The sequence below is a fragment of the Chroicocephalus ridibundus genome, chromosome 4, assembly GCF_963924245.1.
Source record: "Chroicocephalus ridibundus chromosome 4, bChrRid1.1, whole genome shotgun sequence".
In the NCBI taxonomy this organism is placed as follows: Eukaryota; Metazoa; Chordata; class Aves; order Charadriiformes; family Laridae; genus Chroicocephalus; species Chroicocephalus ridibundus.
In genome coordinates, this window is record NC_086287.1 from 11,480,815 (window position 1) to 11,506,504 (window position 25,690).

The 25,690-nt window shown below is 40.8% G+C and overlaps 1 protein-coding gene across 1 annotated transcript in view; it reads right to left on the minus strand.

Moving 5' to 3' along the window:
* Positions 1 to 25,690, minus strand: part of PARVA (parvin alpha) — a 72,536-nt gene extending 46,846 nt beyond the window's left edge. The window contains exon 1 of the mRNA XM_063332522.1: positions 25,430 to 25,690. Coding sequence (XP_063188592.1) covers positions 25,430 to 25,565 — 136 coding nt within the window. The 5' untranslated portion in view covers positions 25,566 to 25,690. The remainder of the gene's footprint in view (positions 1 to 25,429) is intronic.

Sequence of the window (25,690 nt, forward strand, 5' to 3'; positions counted from 1 at the left end):
AAAAAAAATCCTCTAAAATTTTCTGCAAGAAGCTGCTGCACGTAACTGGTATGTGTGTGGTTGGTGTTTCGGAGGGGAAACAAGAGAGTTAAGTATTTCATAATTCACTTCAACTTAATGGCCTGATCCTGCCACTTCTTAAAAGGTAATAAAAGTCAAAGAAGGGTCATGAGGAATTAGAAGAAAAAAAGGGGGGGAGGGGTAAGGGCGAATGCAACCAAAGAAGGCTTTTGTTAATTATACACACAATTTCTTATCTGTTTGATAAATTAACAAGTGGCTGGTTGGTGGGAGAAAAATGTTAAAGCAACGCAGGAACAAAATAACCTGGAAGAAGGCAAGCTGGTAGGGAGAAAACGGAGTGATCCAGAAAGTCCAAAGAGCAGAGGAAGCACTGGAGCTGGCTGTACTCCATGCACCAGAAGTCAGATCACGGCTCTGTGCCTCAGTTTCCCCACTCATGGGATAATCGCAGCCCATGGAAGGCACTGCCAGAATTCAGGCACTTCAGTTACATGAAGTGCTCTGAAATACAAAGCCGCAGTATGCCCCATGTCTTGAAGCAAAACAGCCCCACAAACATGCAGGAGTTAAATATAATTTTACATTTAAAAGGCTGTGGATTTGAAAACACACTTGTTTTCGAACTTAACAACAGGTAGAATTAAATCTTGTCATCGATCTTTGTTCGGTTTTCTCTCAGCTCTAACTCTGCTATTACTGTGCACAGAGTGGGTTAAACAGCTCTGCAGCCCCGCAAGAGCTGGGCTGTAACAGAGGGCAGGGTTTTGGTCCTCAAGAGGTTTTGTTTTTTTCCTCCAAAGAAATTTTACTGGCATTATTAAAAACAAAACAAACCAAAAAACAACAAAACCCAAAAACCCAAAAAGAACAACCAACCAGTTTGTTGAAATACTTTAACGCTTTTTATTTATTTTCTAAAAATATTTTTGGAAGGCGAAGCAAAGACAATGAATTAGAGCATAGTTGGAGTTTTTCTTTTTGGGTAAACACAAGAATTAATTTTCATATTTATTGGTTCCTTGCTTTAAATTCTGCATCTCGCTGTAACCAGAAACATCACCCTATCTGGTTTCTAGGTAGAGCGCACACATGACTGAACCTTCCCCTACAGTAAGTTCTTCCAGCCACTCCCAGAAACATGTGCCCACAACCCTTTTTCAAAGTCTACTCTAATTTGGATCTAATTTTCATTGAAGTTATTATATCATAAGCCCACTGCAATACATGCTGACATACATGCACTAAATTCTTAGCTTACAAAATCTTTTTAAGATGCAAGCAGGACTTTTTTTTATTTTTAAAGAAATTGTATTTAATATATGCTCATGACTCATCAATTAAAAAAAGCAGCGTTACAGTAAGCAAGATAGCTCAGGCAGTTTTACGATTAATAGGGTCAAAAAGTTAGAATGCATACTTAGAACTTTGGTTGCTCACACTGAAACAATTAACCCTATCTACTGAGCATCAACTATACACCAGCCAAAAAAAACCAATGTAAAATTTCAGAAAGAAATAATATTATACAAAAACCACTTATTTTGGTGTGTGTTCCCCCTCTTAAAAAAAAAAAAAAAAGAAAGCAAAAAGTGTCTCCAACCTATCAAGAGATTTTTGGGGTGTAGCTTTTCCAAAACAAATCTAGCTTTTAAGTATGAGATGTTAGAGTACAATGCGTAAACTAGATATGCCCTAGTGGCTATTTTGCTGAAAATAAGTCCTGTTTTCTGGTGTATCAACTTAAAGTCCTTTTCCTCATACTAAAGCTGAAGTTAGGATTTGGAAAAGGAAAACAGAAATAATTTGTGGAATCTTGTGGAAACCTCCTGTATGTTAATGATAACATCAGTTACAAAAGCGTCTGCCAATTATATTGTACCTCCAAGAAAAATCATTCTTATTTTAAATTTATTTTTCTGCTAACTGACTGAACGCTCATGATCATAAGCATCAAATACACTGTAAGCAACTACTGGATTTTAATTAAGAGCATTCCACAGGAATAATACTAACACATGCTGAGTGATAAGCGTATATGTGCTAATACTGTTCTGTAAAGCCTTAAATTACACACTTCAGTGCGTTAGACTTAAATCCTAGAAGATATTGGCACCAATTGCTGAGATTACAACTTTCAATTAAACCTAGAACTAAATTACTGGATCTCAAACCATTTCTTTAAGCCACACCTGTCTGCTAAGCCTTTCACCACATTCACACTTAATAATCTTTAACATTTTTCATCTAGAAAGCTCAAATGATCTTTCAAATTGAATCCTCATATCTGGAAACTGAGGTACACAATAATGAAATACCCAAACCTAACACAGGAACCTGTGCCATGGCCACTGCTTTTGAAAGGGGTCATTGCACCTTGTTCCCAAACTTGTTGCTCATTCTAACTCTCACATGACCATCACCTCTTACACAAGCATTCACACGGCCTTATGATAAATTACATAAGGGAAGAGCTTCAGATTTAAACTAACCCACCAGTCAACAAAAAAAGGTTAGTTTTAACCTATGTCCGTTCCCGATCCCATTCATTCCACAGCCACGCAAACACTTGAATTGGCTGAAAGGAGGCGACACCCCAGGGGTTATGATCAGAGTGAGACCCCATCTTTCAGTCAGCTTGTAAGACTAATGAAACTACAGCATTAATGTTGGAACTTTCTAATACCCTGCTGTACACATGAAATCGTGCACACTCAGGACCACGTGATCACTCAGCAGAGAAGGTGAAGAGGAGAAGGTGAACATTAGAGAAAATGCAACCAACATTAAGGGATGGATCTTTGGAAAGTTCACAGTAAAACTGAGAAACTCCTTATAAAGCACGCTAAAGGTACTAAAAACTTCACATGGTCAGAGGCCCAATGGGAAAATTCATCCAAGAAAATATCTGGAGAGGGGTTTAGTAAATGTACATAAAAAGAGTTGCCAATGACAAATTGTTGGAGGCTGGCAGAGCATTCTGAAAAGCAATCATATGCATCTCATACTCGTCTACAGCTGTACATCTCTGGCCAGTTAAGTGCTAAGCTGGTCAGGCCTCCGCTTGCCAGTTTTCATGTTAACTAGCAGATATAAAAGAGAGAGTTGCTATTTATGAAAATGCATATTAAGTGAAATACTAAATTAAAAAAAATAAATAAAAATCTAACATTCTTATTTAGATTATAAACATTAGAGAAGTGCCAGATAATCATACCCACTGGTGTAATTCAGATTTTCTTTCAAGACCTGAAGCAGTAAGATTTTTCTGGAGACTTTAGATGGTCTTCTCCAATGAAATATCCAGAGGAAATACTTACCTTTTGGGGGCAAAGGGAACAGAAATTGCACCTGGTCCATGCGTGTAAATTAATACAGCTGAGTGTGTAGCCACTATTTAGGAAGTGTGCTCTAGATGGGCACATCTCAGGTTGGGATTTTCAGAGCCAAATAGTAGACCTGGCAACAGAATGTTATATTGAGTCAGCACAGCAAAATTCTCTAGTTGGCTTTGAAAACCTCAGTCATGTTTCCATCTAACTGAAGAAAAAAGAAAGAAGAAGGGAAAAAAAAAAAAGAAAACAAAAAATAGAAATGCCTTCCTCCTGATCCAGGACTACTCTCTATTTGAAAAAGTGTTTAACTGTTCTTCTAAATAATGTAAAGCTTACTCAGACTAAGTCTCACCAAGAAACATTTGACCCAACTTCATATGAATTTCATATGGCAGAATACTCAAATTTTCTTAAAACCTCATGCCCATACTCTTGGCCAAGCCACAGCTGAAGAGCTGCATGAACGCTGTGCATGGTGGAAAAGCAGCAGAGACACAGGGGAGAGCTTTGCACGTGCACTTTCACACATGGAATACCATGCCCGGTTCTGGGCTCTCCTGTGCATATGGAGCTAGTGGAGAGAGTCCAGTGAAGGCCCACAAAAATGATTAATGGCCTGGAGCATCTCTCATGAGGAGAGGCTGAGAGAGCTGGGACTGTTTAGCCTAAAGAAGGCTCAGGGGGATCTCATCAATGTGCACAAATAGTGACAGGACAGGACCAGAGGTAATGGGCACAAACCAACATACAGGAGGTTCCTTCTGAACATCAGGAAAAACATTTTTACTGTGAGGGTGACCAAGCACTGGCATAGGTTGCCCAGAGAGGTTGTAGAGTCCCCATCTTTGGAGATATTCAAAAGCCATCTGGACATGCTGGCTCTAGGTGGCCCTACTTGGGCAGGGGGCTTGGACCAGATGTCCTCCAGAGGTCCCTTCCAACCTCAGCCATTCTGTAACACTCCAGGTACACAGTGTATCTTTGTAGCTCAGCAATGACACTGTCATGAGCAATTGTGAATGGATGGAGACACATGACCTACCTCCCATCACACTGCCTGTATGAACCCAAAGTCCCAAGGGTCTGGTACACACAGTGATTATTCAACTCAGAAATGCTCAGAAGGTTCAACTATTGATACAAATTGCAGAACAAGACTCCCACTGCAAGAGCAAAGAATTGAGTAAAGAATCCACCAGGCCATGAATGCCCTCAACCACTCTTTCCACACACAGACAACAAGACTGTCTAATGAAATCTAAGCCACTTGAATATACAGGAACACCTTATTCTTTTCTTGAATTCCTACAAAGAGTTAGATTCATTTAGTACCTTGGTAAAAACCGGTATTGCACAAATATGCTCTGTTACAAGTCAAAACTATTAAGAATTATTTCATCTTTTCTCTTATCTGATGTTTGATGTATTTCAATAAGTATTATACACACCAGGAAATAAACGACCTGTGTCCTTCGAGAGGAAACTGTGAAGTTAACATATATCACTTCTGAATAAAGAAATGATTCTCTCCTTTTCCAGAGACCGACATGACAAAAGCAAGTGGTTGTTTTCTCCAGATGAAACCCCTGAAACTGTACATTCTAGCCCATACTCTGTAGTATGCTTTGAAGCAAAAATAAAAATGCTTGGGTTGCTGCTTCTTCTGCAAAGGTTTCAATGACAGTAACAACAATGTATGCTAACACTTTTAAAGCCTGGGGAACTAAACAATAAGAAAGACTCCGCTAACCATAGAATCCTCTACAGTGCCTGGATGAAACAACTGAAGAAAACTGCTGCAGCTGATTGTACCGTCTCTAGGTCTTGGCATTCATTATTTAAGTTCAGTGGAAACTGTTCAGCCTTGAAGCAGACTGACTCATGCACTTTAACTTTCAATTTCCTGCAAACGATCCATTAGTTTTTGGCAAGTTTTATACTGCACAGTACTTCCATGAAAAGGGCAGTTCTCAAACTCTTCCGATTTCAACAGCATTTTTTGTAACAGAATTTTAGTGAAGATAGAATTTGTAGATATTCATGCTCTGACGAAACTGAATGTGATCCCCACCTGAAGACATCCAACATACTTACCAGAGGTAGAAGAATGTTCTCTTCAAATGTAGTCATTGGGACAAATCCTGCTGGGCTATACTATACACTCCTTATGAGGCAGTGGGCATTTATAAGAGAACAAAAGCTGGGTTTAGATGTGCAGATTTATCTGACAAGGAAAGTAAAAAAAATATCTATGTACTATCTACATTTCTCCCAAAAGTGCACCACCTAATCCTATACTTCTCTGGGTTTACAATGGCTGAAGTAAGCCACTTGATAAATGCTAATTTTGTCATTTGCAACTCCAATTGTTTTTAAATTTACCATTCCCTTCAAATATTTTGTCACCAAGTGGTATCCAAAATATGTCAGTAACTCAAAATGGAAAATAACTGTGGTATCCCCAATGCCACCATTCGGTAACTGTAGATAAATGTCGTCTGGTAAATGGTCACTAGTAAAATTATTCTTATTCCATCCCCAGGATATAATTATTTAAAGATGAGAAAAGAGATGGAAGTATCAACAAACATACATGTGAATATAGTTTTCAAAGTACTTGGTAGGATTCCAAATCCATATGTGCTCCAGTTCAGCTGATACAGTAGAAAAGCTTTCCCTCCTAAAATTAATTTTTTTTTCATTTGTGCACCTTGCAGAGTGTGGGGCTGGAGTCTTGTGTCTATCCACATTCTAATATTACAGTAAACAGATTTCCTCACCTCAGCATCTCAAACCTCAATCTACACAAAGCAATAGTAAACAGCTTGAAGACTTTTCATGTTAAGTCAGGTCCCCAGCCCTCTCTCCTGGGACTGTCATCTGAGATTTGCAAGATATTCTACCCTTTGTAAGAACTGATCCAATCTCATCCAAATAATTTTACTTAAGTGATGGAACTGTCAAATGGTAGTAGATTTTTGGCCACTATGGGAAAGTTTAGATGCGATAAACTAGGCAAGATGGACGAGTAGCAAAAAAGTTTTATAAAACAGAAGCAAGCTCCAGGATGTTTTGAAGGCCTTACTTTTAAGAGTTCAAAAGATACATTGTGTTAGTCTAACAGGATTAAAACATTGTGGGAATTTAAGTAGCTATTTAGGCACCTCGATCTGGTATGTACTTGGGTGTCCAAAAGACACCTACCAGCTCTACAGGTGCCTGCATCTCAGCTGGTAAAGTCCGCCAGATATCTATTCCCTAGTGCTGGACATGAACACAGACATAAACCTGACTCAAAACACAGGCGCTTATTTCCCAGCCTCCTTTCCCAAGCCAGACTTTGCACAAGTACTTCCACTGTAAATAAGATAAGCAAAGATGGCAAACCAAAGTTACAATAATTATTATCTACTGCAGAGGGTTACCTTACTTTCTGCACAAGCAATGTGGCATTCGATGTTTCATGACAACGCTAAGTTTTCCATATTTTCTTGTTATGTAAGTTACTATTCTGCACTTCAGAAAGAACTCTCTCCTACTTTGATGAAACCACTAGGAAGTATTCCCAAAGACTGGTTAAATGCTCAAACAATTAGCATAAACCTAACCCCTTTCTTTCTTTTTTTAATGCACTCTAATTTCCCCATTTCTAAAATGTGTAATTTCTTGTAGCTATGCTTAAGGTTCAGTCTGACACATCTGCTTCACTCTTTCCACTCATTTTTAAGCCTTAACATAGTATGTGCCTGATGCAGTTCTTAAGCTCTGCCCACTCTGACTTGATCCATGTATGCACCACTTTGAGCACATGAATGGTTTCTTGACTTGTCTACTTGACTTGTCTACTTGCATGTTTATTGTTAAGTGAGGAATTAAGGGGTTTGTCAGACTGATCCCAAGTGCTTAGCATCTGAACAGCATGAATTTTTACTCAATTGAGTAAGAAAACCTTTCCCAAAGTTTCATCTCTCTGTCCATGCTAACTGCCTACATCCGTCTCTACTTTCCTGACAAAAGAATAAAATTTACAGACATTCTTATCTCTCTGGGATTTATTACTGAAACTGGAGACCCGATGGTTTGAACTGGGGAATCAAATGAAGCAGAGCTCGTATACTAGTCATCTAGGGGTTAAGCTAATTTGTTAGTGCCCTTGCTGCTTCTTGCCGTCAGCCACTATGCATCCACTCTTTAAATTCTGAAAAGAACACTGACCTTTAATCTGTGGTATTAGTTCCTTTGACAAAATGGAAGATTATGTCTTTTTCCCCACAAGCCTTCATGCGAAGCTTAGCCAGCTTCCATCTGGTCTGGCTAATTAAATGTAAGTTAACATTACGTTATGAGCCAGCTCCAGCCCACAGACCTTCTATTCTGCAACTGCACATTTATTAATTGGCCAAACTATTTGACTATTTAATTCCAATTTTTGATTACTTCTATTTTCTTCACTCTCTCATGAAAACAGGGAAATGTTTTTGAAGACATATTTGCATAATTTCAGCTCAGAAACACAAAACATTAAGACATGGTAATAAGATTCTGAGCAGCCATAAAATTGTCAGTTTTTTTAATTCTGTATTTGACATGTTAATAAAGTATCGTCATAACAGTGTGAAGGATCTGCCTGTTATGCACAAGATCGGGAATCACTGGAGCTGTACTCTTTGAAGCTGGCTGTGACCCACAATATGGCCCTATATGTACTAAAACTAGAGCCAGTTGTTGTATTCCTTATTCAGTCAAAACTTTCTTTGACCTTAATGGGCATTCTGTCTGAATGAAGAACAAAGAGATCAGATCTAATAAGGGGAGTTACTAATTGTAATCATGCCCACAGTTACCTTTCGATAAAATTCGTTTGGAAAACTGAAAATACAGAGGCTATACTAAGTCAAAATGGTGCTTTGCACTATTTTATTTTTAATATTAACTCTAGGTAGCTCTTGTATGTAATCTGTTTTGCTGTATTTAACATTAGATGTTAGAGAGGAAAACTATAAGCTTTAAGACTTTTAAAATAAATAATGCGGCAAAGTTAGATTTATGAATTTGTTTTAACACCTGATACTACTTTGAGAAATATTGTTATTAAGTACAATAGCTTAAACCTCTTAACCAAATCCTTCTCCTTTGGGATAGAGGCAAAGATCACATTAACAAAAGCTATTTCTTCATATATTTATCTAATATAATGCCCGCTGCAACAGTATGTAAAGCAAATTAAAAAAATGCAAAACCCAGAAAATCGTTCACACAAACAGAAGAACTGAACACCAAATGAACTGTGAACTGTTCTTGAAAAAAAAAAAAAAAAACAAAAAACAAACCACTACCAAAAAAAACAGTTAAATGTTCAGTTTCATAAAAAATATAAACTGTATCAAGACATGCAACAGAGTTAAAAAAACAACACAAACTGTGAATGGCACAAAGTACTACCTAATACAGCAAGACCAAACACTGAAATTAGGAGACCACTGCTTGTTTCCACTTCTTACCCTGCAACAGATCATGTGAGTCAACCCAATACACCTTTTTCTGCCTTAATTGCCCCAAGCAGATGGTATGGATAGAACAAACATTTCTCCCTTTCTATCCTTGCTCAAAGTTTCTCAGGTGTTCAGAAATGCTCAGATGAAGATGTTCTGTATAAGAGCAGACTATTAGCAGCTATTATTATGTTGGAAATAGAAATGAACAAATAATTCACTTCCAAGAATCTCTGAAAATAAAAATGTTGTGCAAGATCAACAACAGACACAAAGCATTTTTTTTTTTTTTATGAAGTTTGGTTATGAGATTTTCTTGTCAACTTATTCTGTTCTCTCCCCTATCCATTAAATTTTAATGATCTGCTTGATAAAAACCTTTCTCATGAACCTTTGAATCTCTGTTTTATCCTCTGCCTAGTTTGCTTTACATTTCTGCTCTTACTGTACACACCAGCTCTGTTTTCTCTGTAGCTTACCCTGGGAATGCTGTTCTGCACGTAGTGTTGTTACCTTTTACTCAGACAAAAGCAACTTAGCTCAGAACGTCTGATAAAATCCACTGGGGTAACTCCTTCAAAAATGAAACACGAGAAGGAAATTACAATCTATCTTTACTAGTCCTACTCTAAGACTAGACAAAGTCTTCTTACAAATACCCATTAAGATTCAGTTCATATTAAAAATACCAGAACTGCAATACAGCAAAATGCTGAGCTCCATTCTAACACGCTTCTATCTGATTCCTGTGAACTAATTCCTGGCACTTACTCCGCTCACGCCAGCTTTCCTCGTGAACTGGAGCCACCTTGTGCCCTACACAGCACCTGCACCCTGCTGTCCGTTTGGGAAAATGTTTACAAAGAACACTGGCATTCTGGGCATGAGACAACGACTCCGAAAAAATATTTATCCGGATTCTATATAAATTGTTTCATTTGTGAGTAACTGTTTCAAGTCAGTTAAGTAAGAACAAAATAATAAAGATGCAAATCAACTGGATGCTGATTATTTTTTTGCAATCCAACCCACCACTGCAATTTTTAGGAAGTATGCAAAACAGTAAGTCACTTTGAAAACTCGTGGTATAATGAGGAACACCATCAATATTTTCCAGTTTATTAGCTGTTCTTACCTATAATTGAGAATTATAACAAAGCAGTGACAAGAATCCAAGACCATGAGCTACTTTGCTACATGTTTTATTCTGCAGTAAAACTGTAAAGTCTCTTCCTCTACAGTAACGAATTAGAGTGCACAGCACACAGCCTTAAAATATTTACAAGTGCTACAGTTCAGATTTGGCCTCTAGCCATAAAATTCAAATTCAGCTTTGAAACATCCCCAAAACTCAGGAGTTGAATATTTTTCGTCTCATTATAAAATAGGGATCACATGCATCAAATAGATCTGGACATATTTTGAGAGGCTACTGGGGCAAATTTTGATTCAGGGCCAAAACCTACCATATTCTAACAGGATCAATATCAAATGCGTTGAGGGTATGAGGGTACTGAGCCAATACATATTTTCTTTCCTTCTCAAAGCAATGGTGAGTTTCTTTATTCCAAGGGAGCAGGACAGATGTGATCACGCCTTCTAGTAAAATTAATACACATCATTTACACACGAGACCTGACATTTCTTCCTAAGCTTGAAAGAATAGGCCACCAAAAAAAACAAAACCAAAACCCAAACCCCCTGAACTACATAGTTACATCAACTATTCTGGCTTTTTACCATTCTTCTTCTTCATGCACTCTGACGACAAGTTAGGCATATCATCTTTTGAATCCAGTACTGCAATACATTATACTGCATTTACTCTGAGCACTCTGACATTATCATTATCTTCTTTTGTGCCCGACAGCAACTGCAGCTCCTATAATGCCATTATTGTAATTAAGAACAATCTGAACCATTGACAGCATTGCCTCGTTTGCTCTAGAATCCCCTGTGCATTAGTGTTCTTCTAAACCAATATTTCACTATTAATAGTTTGCTGTTTTAGAACTGCCTACAGTTAAAAGAAAAGAAATTATTAGGCCTCAGCCAAACTTGATGCTTGAAGAAGAAACTTGTTAAGAAAAAAAATAAATGAAAGGCTGTACACTGGCAAACTGTTACGCTTTTCTTTACACACATTGAAAAGGGATTCACACCCTGCCAACCTATTCAGGCCGTTACCCAGGTGAGGAAGCTTATTTTGGCTTGCTTCAAAAGGACCACCTGTACAGATACAAAAGAAAACATCTCTCTCTTCTCCCACTAAATGTACCCAAAGTACTCCTCTGTCTAAACTCTCCCTTTCATTAATCCAGCTCACAGTTGGATAAGTAGGGCACAGCAATTTAGACATTCTTGTCTGGGAAATTCTGACCTTAACACTCACCCTTGCTGCACACGTGCTCTCTAGACTGACTGTACCTCTGTCCATCTGTTTGCAAAGTATGACGCCTGCTTGTCTGCTGAGCCAGGAAGGTGGTCCACCATAAGCCTAGGATTGCTTAACACCCAAGTCTTTGTGTAATTCCAGGGAAACAATCAGTTGTGAGCTAAAGAAGTGCAGACACAATTGGCTGGACAGCAGTGACACAATAACGTGTACCTCTTAGAGGCTAGGGCCAGAAAGCCCATGGCCAGGCAATGAGAAGCAACTGACATTTTCCCTCTGCAGTAAATGAGAAGCTGGAGTATTAAGTCCAAACATAAAAGAAATCAGCAGTCATTACATGCATGCTATCTGAAAAAGGGCTATGTTGAAGTCTACCTATTGAACATTATGAGTAACTTGGAGCTTTATATATTTTTAGTAGACATGAACACAGGAAAGCACTATAGGGAAATGACCAAAGAAACATGGATAGTGGAAAAAGCTGGTATCTCCAAAGGATAAGACAGAAAAACAAGTACAAAAAAAATTATTTCATTACTCCCTTTCTCCATCCTGTTTCTAGCATAGTTAACTTGACCTGAATTGTTTGCTTGTGCACTGCTGCAGCTAACAAAGCCAAGAGGCCATCTCTAATTAGAGCACTTGAAAGTTGTCTTACTGCATGCAAAGGCAGGCAAAAGAGATATAAGCACTACATGAGACTTCAGTACAAACACTAAAGATGTGGTGATGGATTTTTCTTCTTGTAAACACACATTCCATTAAAAAATTATGAACCCTATACTAATGAAACACTCAGGAAATTATAATGTTTAGACTACATCTAGGATTTTTTATGTTTTTGCAGTATGAGATGGTATTTTCATGTCTGGGACATCTCTACCGTTTTGGAGAACAGCAGCTTCTCCTCACTCTACCACACCCTTCAGTCTCTGCTCAGAGCTTTTGAAGGGAGGTAGTGATCGCTGAAAATTGTTGCACCCCCTTCCTACCACCCTGACTAAAGTCCCTTTTTCCAAGTGGAATTTCATAGGTTTCACTGTGAATAAAGCTTAGTATCACCCACCGCTGGGTCAGTGCCATAGACTGCTCTAACACTCCACAGGAAGGGAAAAGAGCAGAATCAGCTCTATGCTAAGCAGAAATCAGAGAAGCCAGGACTTAACCACGACTACAACTACCAAGAATGACTCACAGAAATACATATTCTAGGTGTTTTCTTTTGCAAGAATAATTATCTAAGAAAAACAAGATGATTGTCAACCATGGTACACTATATGGTACTTAACACAAATATCAATAAGAAGTCATGAAGAGAAATGAAAAGACTAAAAGCAAAGCAGTATTGGTAACTCATGACCAATGTGCTCTCTTTAATTTTGTATTAAATCCACATATACGATAAGAACATTTTATGCAATTATTTCACAGGGACTACTAGAAAACTAAAAGGAAAGCAGAACATTTGGGAGACTGTAGAGCCCTGTTACTTAACCCTGCAATTCTTCAATATTTTGAGTAAGGTCATCACTTGGTTGAACAGTGGCACAGTCTAGAGCCAGGTGCAGGATTAGGGTGAACAGATGGTGACTAATCTTCCTAATACAGCTCTGCCAATACAACTCACTCTTCACCAGCCACATCCCTGTTTTTCTTTTTTTCTGGCCCTCGGTTTTCTCTGGCGTGAGCACAGGTTGTCAAAGGGGTAGTTGCATGGTAGGCTATTCACATAAGGCTGCTGATCTGATTTTGCTTTTGGTCCAAGACATCTTTTGTTTGCATTTCAGTCTGGCCACCAAAGTGAATTAACTCACTGGCGCACTCAACACACACATACACACCCAATCACAAGAGAGACAAGGGTATTAAAACCAAGTAATGTTATTCTATTAATAAGTATTAGCACACCAGACAGAAGATGTATGATGATATGTATAAAAAGCAACGCTCTGAGTGCCTTGCAACTCAGTGCTCTGAGTACAGCTACACACTCAAACCAGCACAGGAACTACTCCGAGCTGGAGAAGACACAAGGAATACACAGAGAGCAAGCTATGCCTTCAGCCCCACCCCAGCCCTGCATTTGGAAGAGCTGCAAGAGAAAATGTGAAGCACTACAAAATATCCCGCCTTCCAGCTCATCATCTCTTATGCAAAATGGCATCACACTGCTCCCAGCACAGCACTGACTGCACCTAGCACAGTGTTAACTGCACTTTCAAGGGTCATCTCTTTTTGGTTTTGGCTGCAGCTAAGCTAAGAAAATAGCCTATCATTACAGATACAAGTCAACAGCACCATATATTTTAACAGGAACTGGTGTGGGGAGGAAGAGGACAGAAGCAGCAGATGGGAAAGCAACAATATTTTAGGTACACCTCAACCACTGCTTTTCTAAAGTTTCACTTCGCAAAGAACTGTGCCCCTACAACTGCTGATTTCACCTTCAGCAACAACAGCATTTTGCTGAAAAAGGCTGCAGAACTCTGTGTATTAAGTTAACAGGAAGCATTTGATCTCAGATACAGTGAAGTAACAAAAGAACTGGACTGTCCTTATCTTAATCTCAGCGAGAAAGGCAGACAGCCGAGTATTAAACTATTCGGTCTGCAGCAAGGGCACGGTTTACTGATTGCAAAAGGCATTAAAGAGAGAAAAGAAAAAGTAGGATATATCCCAGAGATTCTGTCCAAGGGAGATTCACAGAAGCGCAGACCTGCACTTGCAGGAAGCTGCCTTTAAGCTGACGGCTTTCAGAAGATGTAGAACCCCACAAGCAGTAATCAAACTCAGCGAGAACTCTTTGTCAGTCCTGGTCTCTTGGTCTTCTCTTCCCCTCAGGGCAGATTCCTTAAACGCTAAGGGAAACGTTAGAGTTCTAAAACTACAGATTCTCTTGACAGCACGATCACTTTAGTGAGGATGAAAATAAGAACTTCACATTTACTCTCTTCTACAGCTTTACTTGGTTATATCCACCTTCATGTTGAAGACGGTTATATCCACCTTCACATCGAAGATTGGGTGAATGTTTTTATGAGTCTGATATTAAAGAGCGTATTTCAAATCTGGAGATGTAAAGAAAAACTAAAGGTACATCAGTCTAAGCTGGTCTCTAGCTGTTTTTTTCTTCTTCCGATGGGTCTGTCCTGTAATTTGCAAGCACTGGAGGCTCTTCAACTACTTGTTTAATGCTGATTTTACTTCACCTCTTTAATCTTTTTTACCTTTCATCTAGATAATTGCTATGCATCTAGCCAACCACAGCAGATACCGAAAAGAACTGACAGAGTATGCTGTCACGATGCCTTCATCACACCTGATCAGTCAGAGGGAAGAGGCTGGTGGACCAGACCCATCCACCCTTCCCTCAGTTGAAATACTGAGCCATCAGACACCTGAATCTTTAGATGATCTCCAGAGGTCCCTTCCAAACGTAACTATTGAAGAATTCTGCAACGCAAGCTTGTCAGTCTCTGTGACAGCACAGTCCAGCTGGCAGCTTGTGACCACCACCCCTTCCCCACAGATGGGGAACAGCTGTTGTAACAACAAGCACTGCCAAACCACCAAGCACCCTCATCCATGTCTGCTCACAGGACCCTAAAGAGCTCAGCAGTGACTGCTTCAACCCAGGTAGCGCAAGCAGAGGGGGGAAGCAGCTGCTGCTGAAGAGAAAAGAGGAGAGGAAGGGATGGACACAGCCTTACAGAAGACATCCTCCCTCCCCCTGCCCTCCAGCCCTGTCCCTCCTCCCAGCCCAGCAGCACCTCATAGAGCAGCTGCTTTCTGCAGCCAGACCCCTTGCTCGGCTCCTCTTCACCACCCTCCTTCCTTTAACTGTTCCACGCATGTTTACTTTTATCCTGTATGAAAACTATAGGCTCAGATGATGACAAACTGCTCAATTGGGAGAAACACGGGAAATAAAAGGCATACTTCTGTAACAGCTGACTTGCCCACATAATCTAAGTCTGCTTTTGGAAGTCAAATACAAAGACAGAGTTCAGTGGCTCTATGTCCAAATGCAGGTAGTCAGAGAACAACAGAATTAATGGCCATATTGGGTCAGAACAGCAGATCAAAGTCCAGGGCCCCAGCCCCTGGCAGAAATGTATTCTTAACAATACAAACAGGGAAAGGCAAACCAACAGAATTTTTTCCCTTGGTATAAGCTTCCTAATAGCCAGGGATTTCCTAACTTCTGAATCTGAAATGTCGATGATGGCCTACATGATTTGCATGTGGGCCACTACAGATTTTTTTTTTTCATCTAGAATCCACCCAGGCCCATTTTTGGCCCTCTCTCCCTTTTAAAAAATATTTCTGGCATCCAAAATATCCTATAGCAATAAGTTTCAGAACTTAATCATGCACAGAGTAAAACAAAAATAAAAAAATATTCTGTGCCACTTCAGTTAGTTTAAAAGCAACTGGATGGACTTAACAATTGCAGGTACTCTTCTGGGAACAGGCAGGAGCCCAGCTCTGTGTCCTCTTCATACACATCCCCTACTGCATGCGTGAGTCCTCCTGCCTCCAGTGAGTCACTGCCACAGGCCCCTCTGCCTCCTCTTGGCAGTGCTGTGTTCTGTGCTAATCTCAACCCTGTCAGCACATTTTACATATCCTATGTTTTACAATTCAGTATGATCTAAACCCTTCATAGATGTTTACACATGCTAGGAGACATTCACGTAAAGCAGGCACTGATACACCTACCTCTAGGATGCTAGGATACCTCTGGATATAGGCCCAATAACCTGTCTGGCAAAAATGTAGGCATTTGGGACTCACACGTTCCTACACATTTGATTGCTGTAGATGGAACACACGGACCAAGCATAATTGAACTGGGCCCTACATGATTAATTGGTTAAAACAATGACTTTTTTAGAATAAGTTTGGTATTATCTGTGACTTCTGAGATTCAGAAATGCATTCACAGGTAATATTTTCATATCTTTCTCTGAACCAACCAGAGCCAAAGCCTATTAAAAAAACAAACAAACAAAAAAAACCACCACAAAAAAATTCTCTTGAAACCAAAACCAAAGAGAAACTGCATTAGATTAAATTCCCAATAAGATCACGAGCCCTAGAAAATACTGAAATGCCAGAAATAATGTTAAAATGCATTTTATGTGAGGAAAAAAGCCAGAAAAATATGCAAGATATACAGATAAAGAGCTCTACGTTGCAAATTATTGCATGCAGGGGCTCTTCCCACTGTTTGTGAAAGTATAGTGCCTAACATAATAGGATCTGGCCCTCAATTTCACCACATATAAACAACAATAGATGCATAACAATGTCTTACAGATAATAGCTAACAGAGCTGATTAGTTTCTGTTTATTGCAAAGAGCAGCACTTGAGGACAGAGGAGGCAGAGGCAGGAAGGTAAGACAGAGGCAGACCCAAAAGCTATCAAAGGCTACAGCAGTTACTCTTTCACCTGCACAAACCCAGCACAGCACAGCTTGACAGATGACAAGCAGCTTCAAGCATGTCAGGGCTGTCATTTACATATATGCATCTGGAGGCCTATTGCTATCACAGCATAAGCAACAGTTGGGTGTTCTGTCTACGCTGACAGAAGCGTTTCAGAGGCAATTATCTTTCTTTCTACCGAGCAATCCCTTCAACGGTCAGAGCACAGAGACCTCCCCAGATATCCCCTGACAATTTGGATTCAAAGGATGGGAACAAAAACCCAATGCTCTCCTCTTGAGTAGTTTCTCTCCCTTTCATACACTGCAGATGTGCTCAGAAGGCTCACAGCAATCAAATAACAATAAAGCAAGCAGGTAAATCTTCCACCCATTTTTCTTTTCACTTTACATGTTACTTCCACTTAAGAGAAGTATTTTATCTACTTAACAGAACTTGCTCCAAGGCAGTAATTATTTCATGGTGGTACTAATAGGTTTTATCCAGCATCAGCTACGCAGCTGTCTGTGATGCACCTGTGGACCAGCAGGGACATGGGAATATGTAACACACCATGTAGGGAAAAGATTACAAGCACATTTCAGTTGCTATGCAGTAAGGTTGGCGAAGTGCATTATGTGAGACACCAAAAAGAAGCTGTTCAGCTACTCCGATGGCACAAGAAGGCCTAGGGTTGATGTACTGATATGCTGCAGTAAAAGACAGAAATTCAAAAGTACTGATATAAAAGTGATGATAAAACCTTTGCCATTTCCTTTTAACAGAAAATGCTGTATGACATCTTCAGAGCACCAGTATGAAATTAGCATTCAGTGACCCATTTTCACAATTTGCACTATGTATCAGCAAATACAATGCTAGGACATATATCAGTTCTTCTTTTGGCTCTGTCTGCATTTTAAATACAGCATCAGGTGAGAGCAGTAGAAAAGAAAAAGCCTGCAAATAATTTAAGCTAGTCTAGAATGTCTCACATTAGAAAGAGACGAAAAAGTCTACTGATAGGAAAAAACAGTCCTTCGTACCAGTAATGCATTACTCTACTCAAAAAGAAGTTGCAGAAACAGGTCCAAAGAAAATAATTCAAATATGTCAATTAAAATTCAGCAGAACACTTCTTGTATACTAAGAAATACATTTATTTAATAGTAAAATGCCCATAGCCAGACCAGGGCATGGTCTCTTGCACAACAAGGCATTTTAGTCATGGATTCCAGAAAGACAAAAATTTTACTTAAAACACCTGAACAGCTCTTATCACCCTACACTTAATCTGTATTTTTAATTTGTTCTAAATTCGTATTATTCTATGAAATGCATGATGGCAACAAAATAAAGATTAAGAAATTGAAGGTTATTATCAAGAAACAGCAGAATCTACATTTTTTTACGCTGTTAACATACTCTTCCCTTAGGATTACAGAGAATACAGCCCACTGTGACCTCAGATACCAAAATGAAATAAAAAGGAAACATAGAAAAGGAAGAAATACCATAAGTGGAAGCTAGAAGAAAATTCATTCCTTCCCTGCCCATCAACACCAAATAAACTAGTCAGAAGAGCAGTCAAATTACTGAAATTGATGTCATATCAATTGGGAAACCGACTGAGCCCGTACAATGAGCAGTAATTGCTTTCTACCAAATTCATGGGTCCAAGCTGTCTGTTTCCCATCTGCTCCTATGCAATTTAAGCAATTCTGAACTTTACTCTCCAGTCCCAAATGTGTCACAAATTTATTGGCATGTCAGGGGCCAATTCTTAAGATTCTCCACTAAGGTAAGCTATTAGGAAGAGTGAAATTTCTGTGTCTGTAATTGCCAGGCCAGGAAAATTCAAGGAGGACAATCACACATGACCTTACTGAACCCACCATGAAAAATTCATAAGATAACACAACACACCCCCCTGCATCTAAAAAAAGAGGTCATTCTGTTCTTTCCTTGCACTTGTATAAAGATATGTTTAGTACACAATGCAGACTACTATAAGAAGCTTACAATAAATTTTAATTTGCGGTTGGGTTTTGCTAATATGATGAGCTCCACCATGCATCTTAACTCCCGCTAGATAAGGACTGGAATCTGCCAGTAGCATATATAGGGTGGCTCAGTCTTTGAATGCTTTTCAGAAATGAAAGGGACAGAATCTTACTCTAAACTGCAGATAATTTTGGCATACAACAGTTCAGTTGTAAACAGGTGATCAAATATTCTAGTACTCTCTCACAGTTTTCTCATTAGATAAAAAGTTAATGAATTCCAAACATATTTAATCATTTGCAATTTTTATTACCTTAACAGAATGTATATACTATTTAAAGACACAGCTGCTCATGCTCTCACAGGAAGGACCACAGTACAATGTTCTCATCCTCAAATTACACCAATGGTGATAAGATACTGTAAACGAAAACCAGGCTAAGACCCTATGTGACAGATAACGACATTAGCAAATTCGAGCTCCAAATTTCAGATTTTATGAAATATTCTCTAATAATTAATGACAATGTATTTTCCAGATTAACATATGTCTTAAGCTATGATGAATCCCTGCTTACATCACGTGGGATAACAAGTAACAGTATCTCGGGTTACTCTCTCTGTTTTGGTCAACAACTTGTACTGTGATATTAGAGAATTCATTTCACTTGTCTAGAATGTTCACATCTCTAACATTGGTGGAATACTTACCATTGCCAAGAACTTTGAAGTTCGTAAGGAAAGGCTTGCTATATATTTTTATAAATACTTATGCATATAAACTAATGTTATTACAGAAAATCCATTTTATATTGTATTATAAACTACTTTTTCTAGATCTAAAACTAGATAGACTTTACTCTCTTTATAAATAATCTACATTACTCTTCACTGTAATGTCACTTCAGATCCTAATTTATTTTCTTTTTCTGGAGCATTTTGGCACTGGCTTTATTGTGCACTATATAAAAAAATCATTTTGACAATGATCAAAATGCCTGTTCATGGTATAAATACAAAAAACATATACATATAATCATGTATCATCTACAACAGTTAAGTACATATATAACACAGATAGTACTAAAATGTAATTAGCATATTCCCTACAACAGATAAAACATTTCTGCATTATTTAAAAACACTAATTATTAGCCCTTGTGGTAAAATACCAAAGTAAATCAATAAGTTTCTGTCCTCTGTGTAACAGTAGAACTTATACCAATTGAAAGATAGCAAAATTTTCAGTTGCCCCTTATTTATCGTAAGAGCACCAAGTCCCACAGACTTTCTTGACCTATTGCTAAACTGTAAGACCCAGGTATGCTCCTGAGTTTTTGATTCCAGGTGTGCACCCTGAGCATGGTCTGGCTTAACGCAGAGAGGCTGCAGCAGGGAACAAAACAGAGGTATGGAGGGAGCAGCCCCTTGGTAGCCCCTGACGGTGCACAGGTTGCGAAAAAAGCCACGGTAGCTCTAGGCAGGTCTATAACTCAGTTGATCAAGAGACTGGCATCTTCTGTAGAGTCTACATTCACCTAAAATTAAAGTACTTGTTCTACTGCCCATACGTTAAATGCAACAATAAATTGGAATAACCAGAATTGTCGCCTCATGAAGAAATCCTGACACAGGTGAAATCCAAAACATGGACTTCCTCTACTGGAATATTAAAATCACAAAGCACAAGACTAAGTAAAAGGGGAAATGAATACCCCACACAGAAAAAAATCACAGCATTATTTCTGAAGAGTTACTAACAGTTCATTGTACTTAGAGACCTTACATGATTAGAGATCAACATTCACAACGAAATGGGGTAGATATCAGACTAATAATCTGGACTACAGAATAGATCCTGATGTTCTACAAAAAAATATGAATGAATGAAGAGTAAAGGTGCCACCCAAGAGTACTCCATTCCAGTTTACAAAAGTTGAAGGTCTAAACATGGCCAGTAGAAGAAACATATTTTTTTCAAATGCCTGTAATTTATACTTGAACATTTTCTAATACATCACATGTGTCAACAGTTGAATAACCACGTGCACTCCTATGAACGAGACCTGCCACTAGATAGGTCAATTCAAGCAGGAAAAAAAAAAAAAAAATATCAAAGAACAGAGCCTAAATGAAGAAGCAAGCTGACCTCCTATATGAAGTTCCTAGCTACACTTCAAACACATCTGGAGCCCTACAAGATGTGGCAGCACAACTTAAGATGGAACCCATGTGTATCACAGCCTGCAATAAACAAGGTGACTCATTAAGAGTTTGTAAACCCTTATTTATTTCTAATGGAGGAAAGATTAGGAAAAGTAGCACAGCAAGCTGTAGGCAATCCAGGAGACTCCCCTAGTGCATGAAGGATAACTTCTTAAGCACTACCCTACCAGAGGGGATGTGATACTGGACCTAATGGGTGGTCGCCAACACAAGTGAGGTAAACGGTGACATCAAGATTGGAGGCAGCCTAGGCTTCAGTGATCATGCACTGGTGGAGTTTGCAGTCCTGAGGGATATTGGGTCAGGCAAAGAGTCAAGTCAGGACCCTGAAATTTAAGAAAGCAAAATTCCAGCTCTTCAAGGAGTTAGTCAACAGGACCCCTAGGAAACTGCCCTCAGGAACAAGGAAGCAGAACAGAGCTGGCAGATCTTTAAGGATGCTTTCCACAAAGCGCAAGAGCTCTTGGCCCCCAAGTGTAAGAAATCAGGAAAGGAAGGCAAGAGATCGGCACGGCTAAATCAAGACCTGCTGGTCAAACTAAAGGGCAAAAAAGAGATGCACAGGCAGTGGAAGCAGGGATAGGTATCCTGGGAAGAATACAGGGATGCTGCCCGGCTGTGTAGGAATGGGGTCAGGAAGGCCAAGGCACAGCTGGAGCTGAACTTGGCAAGGGATGCAAAGAATAATAAGAAGGGCTTCTACAGGTATGTCAGCCAGAAAAGGAAGATCAAAGGAAGTGCACCCCTCTGATGAGCAAGACTGTAAAACTGGCAACAACGGCTGAAAACTCAACAACTTTTTTGCCTCAGTCTTCACTGGCAGTCTCTCTTCCCACACCTCTTGAGTGGATGGAACACAAGGCAGCAACTGGGGGAGCAAAGTCCCTCCCATTGTAACAGAAGATCGGGTTTGTGACCACCTGAGAAACCTGACCATACATAAGTCTATGGGACCTGACAAGATGCATCCCAGAGTCCTGAGGGAATTGGCTGATGTTGCCAAGCCGCTCTCCATGATATTTGAAAAGTCATGGCAGTCAGGTGAAGTCCCTGGTGCCTGGAAAAAGGGGAAAAGTGCACCCATTTTTAAAAAGGGGAGAAAGGAGGACCCTGGGAACTACTGACTTGTCAGCCTCACCTCTGTACCCAGGAAGATCATGGAACAGGCTATGCTAGGGCACATGGAGGACAGGGAGGTGATTCGAGACAGCCAGCATGGCTTCACCAAGGGCAAGTCCTGCCTGACCAACCTAGTGGCCTTCTACAATGGAGTGACTATATCAGTGGACAAGGGAAGAGCAACGGTTGTCACCTAGCTGGACTTCTGTAAGGCCTTTGACATGGTCCCCCACAACATCCTTCTCTCTAAATTGGAGAGATACGGATTTGATGGATGGACTGTTCAGCAGATGAGGAATTAGTTGGATGCTCACATCCAGAGGATAGTGGTCAACAGCTCAATGTCCAGATGGAGACTGGTGACAAGTGGTGTCGCTCAGAGGTCTGTAGTGGGACCAGTAGTGTTCAATATCTTCATCGATGACATAGACAGTGGGATCAAGTGGACCCTCAGCAAGTCTGCAGACGACACCAAGCTGAATGGTTCAGCTGACATGCCTGAGGGATGGGATGCTATCCAGAGGGACCTGGGCAAGCTCAGTAAGTGGACCCATGTGAATTTCATGAGGTTCAACAAGACCAAGTGCAAGGTCCTACACCTGGTTTGGGGCAACCCCTGGTATCAATACAGGCTGGGGGATGAAGGGATTGAGAGAAGCCCTGCCAAGAAGTACTTGGGGGTAACTGGTGGATGACAAGCTGGACATGAGCTAGCAACGTGCGCTTGCAGCCCAGAAAGCCAACCGTATCCTGAGCTACATCAAAAGAAGCATGGCCAGCAGGTTGAGGGAGGTGATTTTGCCCCTCTACTCTGCTCTCACGAGACCCCGCCTGGAGTACTGCCTGCAGCTCTGGAGTCCTTAGCACAGGAAAAACACAGACCTGTTGGAGCAGGTCCAGAGGAGGACACAAAAATGATCAGAGGGATGGAACACCTCTCCTATGAGGACAAGCTGAAAGAGTTGGGGTTGCTCAGCCTTACTTCAGCCTTTCAGTACTTAAAGGCGGCCTACAGGAAAGATGGAGACAGACTTTTTAGTAGTGCCTGTGGGGTAGGACGTGGGTAACAGTTTTAAACTGAAAGAGTGTAGATATAGACTAGATGTAAGGAATAAATTTTTTTACAATGAGGGTGGTGAAACACTGGAACAGGTTGCTAGAGAGGTGGTAGATGCCCCATCCCTGAAAACATTCACGGTCAGGTTGGATGGGGCTTTGAGCAGCCTGGTCTAGTTGAAGATGTCCTTTCTCATTGCAGAGTGGTTGGACTAGATGACCTTTAAAAGTCCCTTCCAACCCAAACCGTTCTACGATTCTATGAAGAGGACAGGCTTCACAATAAGGATTTACCAGCTTTGAAGCCATCTGAATCTGCTGAAACAAACAAACAAACAAGGAAGACAGTATAGTATCAATCTCACTACTATTATGTTCTTCCACTAAAGAAATGTGACAAATACATGTAGACATAAGAAGAATGTTACGGTGAATTTAATAAAATACTTTTTCTTCCATCAGCAAGTAACACTCCTCACAAAGTGAAAAAAGATTTTTCCAACACAAAGGACAAGGACAATACTAATGTTACTCCAAAATTTTAAAAGGGTAAGTATCAACATGATGAAGTAATGAAATGGCGGGTGCAGGTTTTAGTCAATAAATTTAATACAGATATAGAAGTAATAATAAGAAACATGATTTCACAGAGTACATCTTTTTGTAAGATTACAAGATTTGTGGATAAAAGTAACTGCTGCCTCAAACAGTTTGCTGGAGATTTCTGACTTAATATCTGTCACTAAGGAAAACAGCCTTTTTTAATAATAATACTGGACATACTAAATCTAGTATAAATACGCTAAATTAAAGATCTTTAAACATACCTACAATATAGACTCATCACAGAAAACTGTCACTAGTTAAATGCCGGTAATATTCATGAATACCCTAACAGAATAATATTAACAAAAGTGAGTAACTTACAAAGTCTGCCATTATTTCATCAACTTTGGGCCATCTGCAATGACCAGAAAAAGCCAAATAATATGAGCAGAATCGTGCAACATGCATTCTGAGTGAAAAGCAAGACCATGCATCTCAGAAAGATGATGTGGTATTTACAGAATGAGGGGCTACACTCACAAAAGTTATATCATCCTCATCTGCTACGCTAAAATACTGGTGCCTTTCATTAGCCACGTATACATCAGAAGGAAGGGTCTGCTGAGTGTAATACCCTTCTTCACACTTGCAAGCAACGAACGTTGCTTGGAAAACTGTTTAGAAGTGACTGTTACTTTGGCTCTATTTGCATCATATTTAAATTAACATCAGCTGTCAAAATGATGGGTGAGTGAGGTTAAATTCCAATTCTCTGTCTCATGGGATTTTAAACAGGCTGATTCAGTAGGGAGTAGATATTTAGTCACATGTATGGACAAAGAACCAGACTGTTTTACATGCTCTGTGTTCTTCCAAGCTCCACTGTCATGAGACAAAGGTTTTTTGCTTAGTACGAGAATAATCAGTTAAGCCCTTGAGAAATGATTACTATTACAAACATTTAAATCAGTTGCGTGCATTACGCTGTTTTCTCAGAGCAATGTGTATCGACCATGCTGTACACCAATATAAAGCAACAAGTTACCAGTCAAAGAGGATTTGAGCATCAAGTTTTTGGTTTTTTGCACCACAGCTTAATAGGCAAGTACTCCTGACGGGCTGCGAGGCGCGGCCGAGGCGTGCGGCGTCCGCAACCTGAACAAGCCCCAGGCCCTGCCGGCTGCGCGGAGCTGCGAGGCGCTCAGGCCCGCAGGCCTGGCAGGCCGCCGCGGCCCTCGCCACCCGGAGCGCTTCACCTACCGCGGGGAAACGCTCCCCTTCCCCAGCCCGGTCACCCCTGTCAGTCCGGCCCTGTGCCTCTCTGACCCCACCCCGCGGTACGAGCTCAGCAGTACCCCACACGCTAGGGGCACCGCTCACCCGGCCCGACCTCCGCGGCTTCCCCCCTCCCGCCGCCGCCGCCCGGGCCGCGGTGCGGCGGACCCGTCTCGGCCGCAGCGCACAGCCACCCCCGCGGCAGCGACGGTGGGTGGGGTGTCTCCCGGCCGGCGCCCGCCCGCGTTCCCGAGTTTCCCAGCCGTGGCGCGCTGGCACCGGGGAGCGGCACCGCGGGGAGAGGCGCCGCGGCCCCCGCCCGGTCCCGCCGAAGCCGCGGGGACGAGGCGGCGCGCTCCTCCCTCGCCGCCTGCCTGCCCACCCCACCCCGCACGTCCTTCCCCAGTCAGCCCCTTCCTCCCACTCCCCAGAGCCTTTTCCTCTCCCCCTGTCTCCTCCTCTTCCCCCCACCCCCACCCCCCCCATTTTAAGGTAACTCCCAGGAAACGTTCAAACCTGTAATTTTTACCTTCTTTGGCTTTTTTCCTCCTTGCCAGAGTGCCGCCGAGCTTGCCCAGGAAAGAGTCATCTTTCTTTCTCGACGGGGGAGATTTAGGGGTGGGGGACTTGGGGGAAGAAGGGGACTTCTGGGGGGAGGTTGCCATGATGGCCCAGCCGCCGTTCGGGGATGGAGGAGACGGGTCCGAGGCCCCAATGCCGTGGGAGGCTGCTCCCGACTCTGAACGGAAGCGGAATTATTTCAAGCATTTGAGGCAGCTCCTGCTCCGCT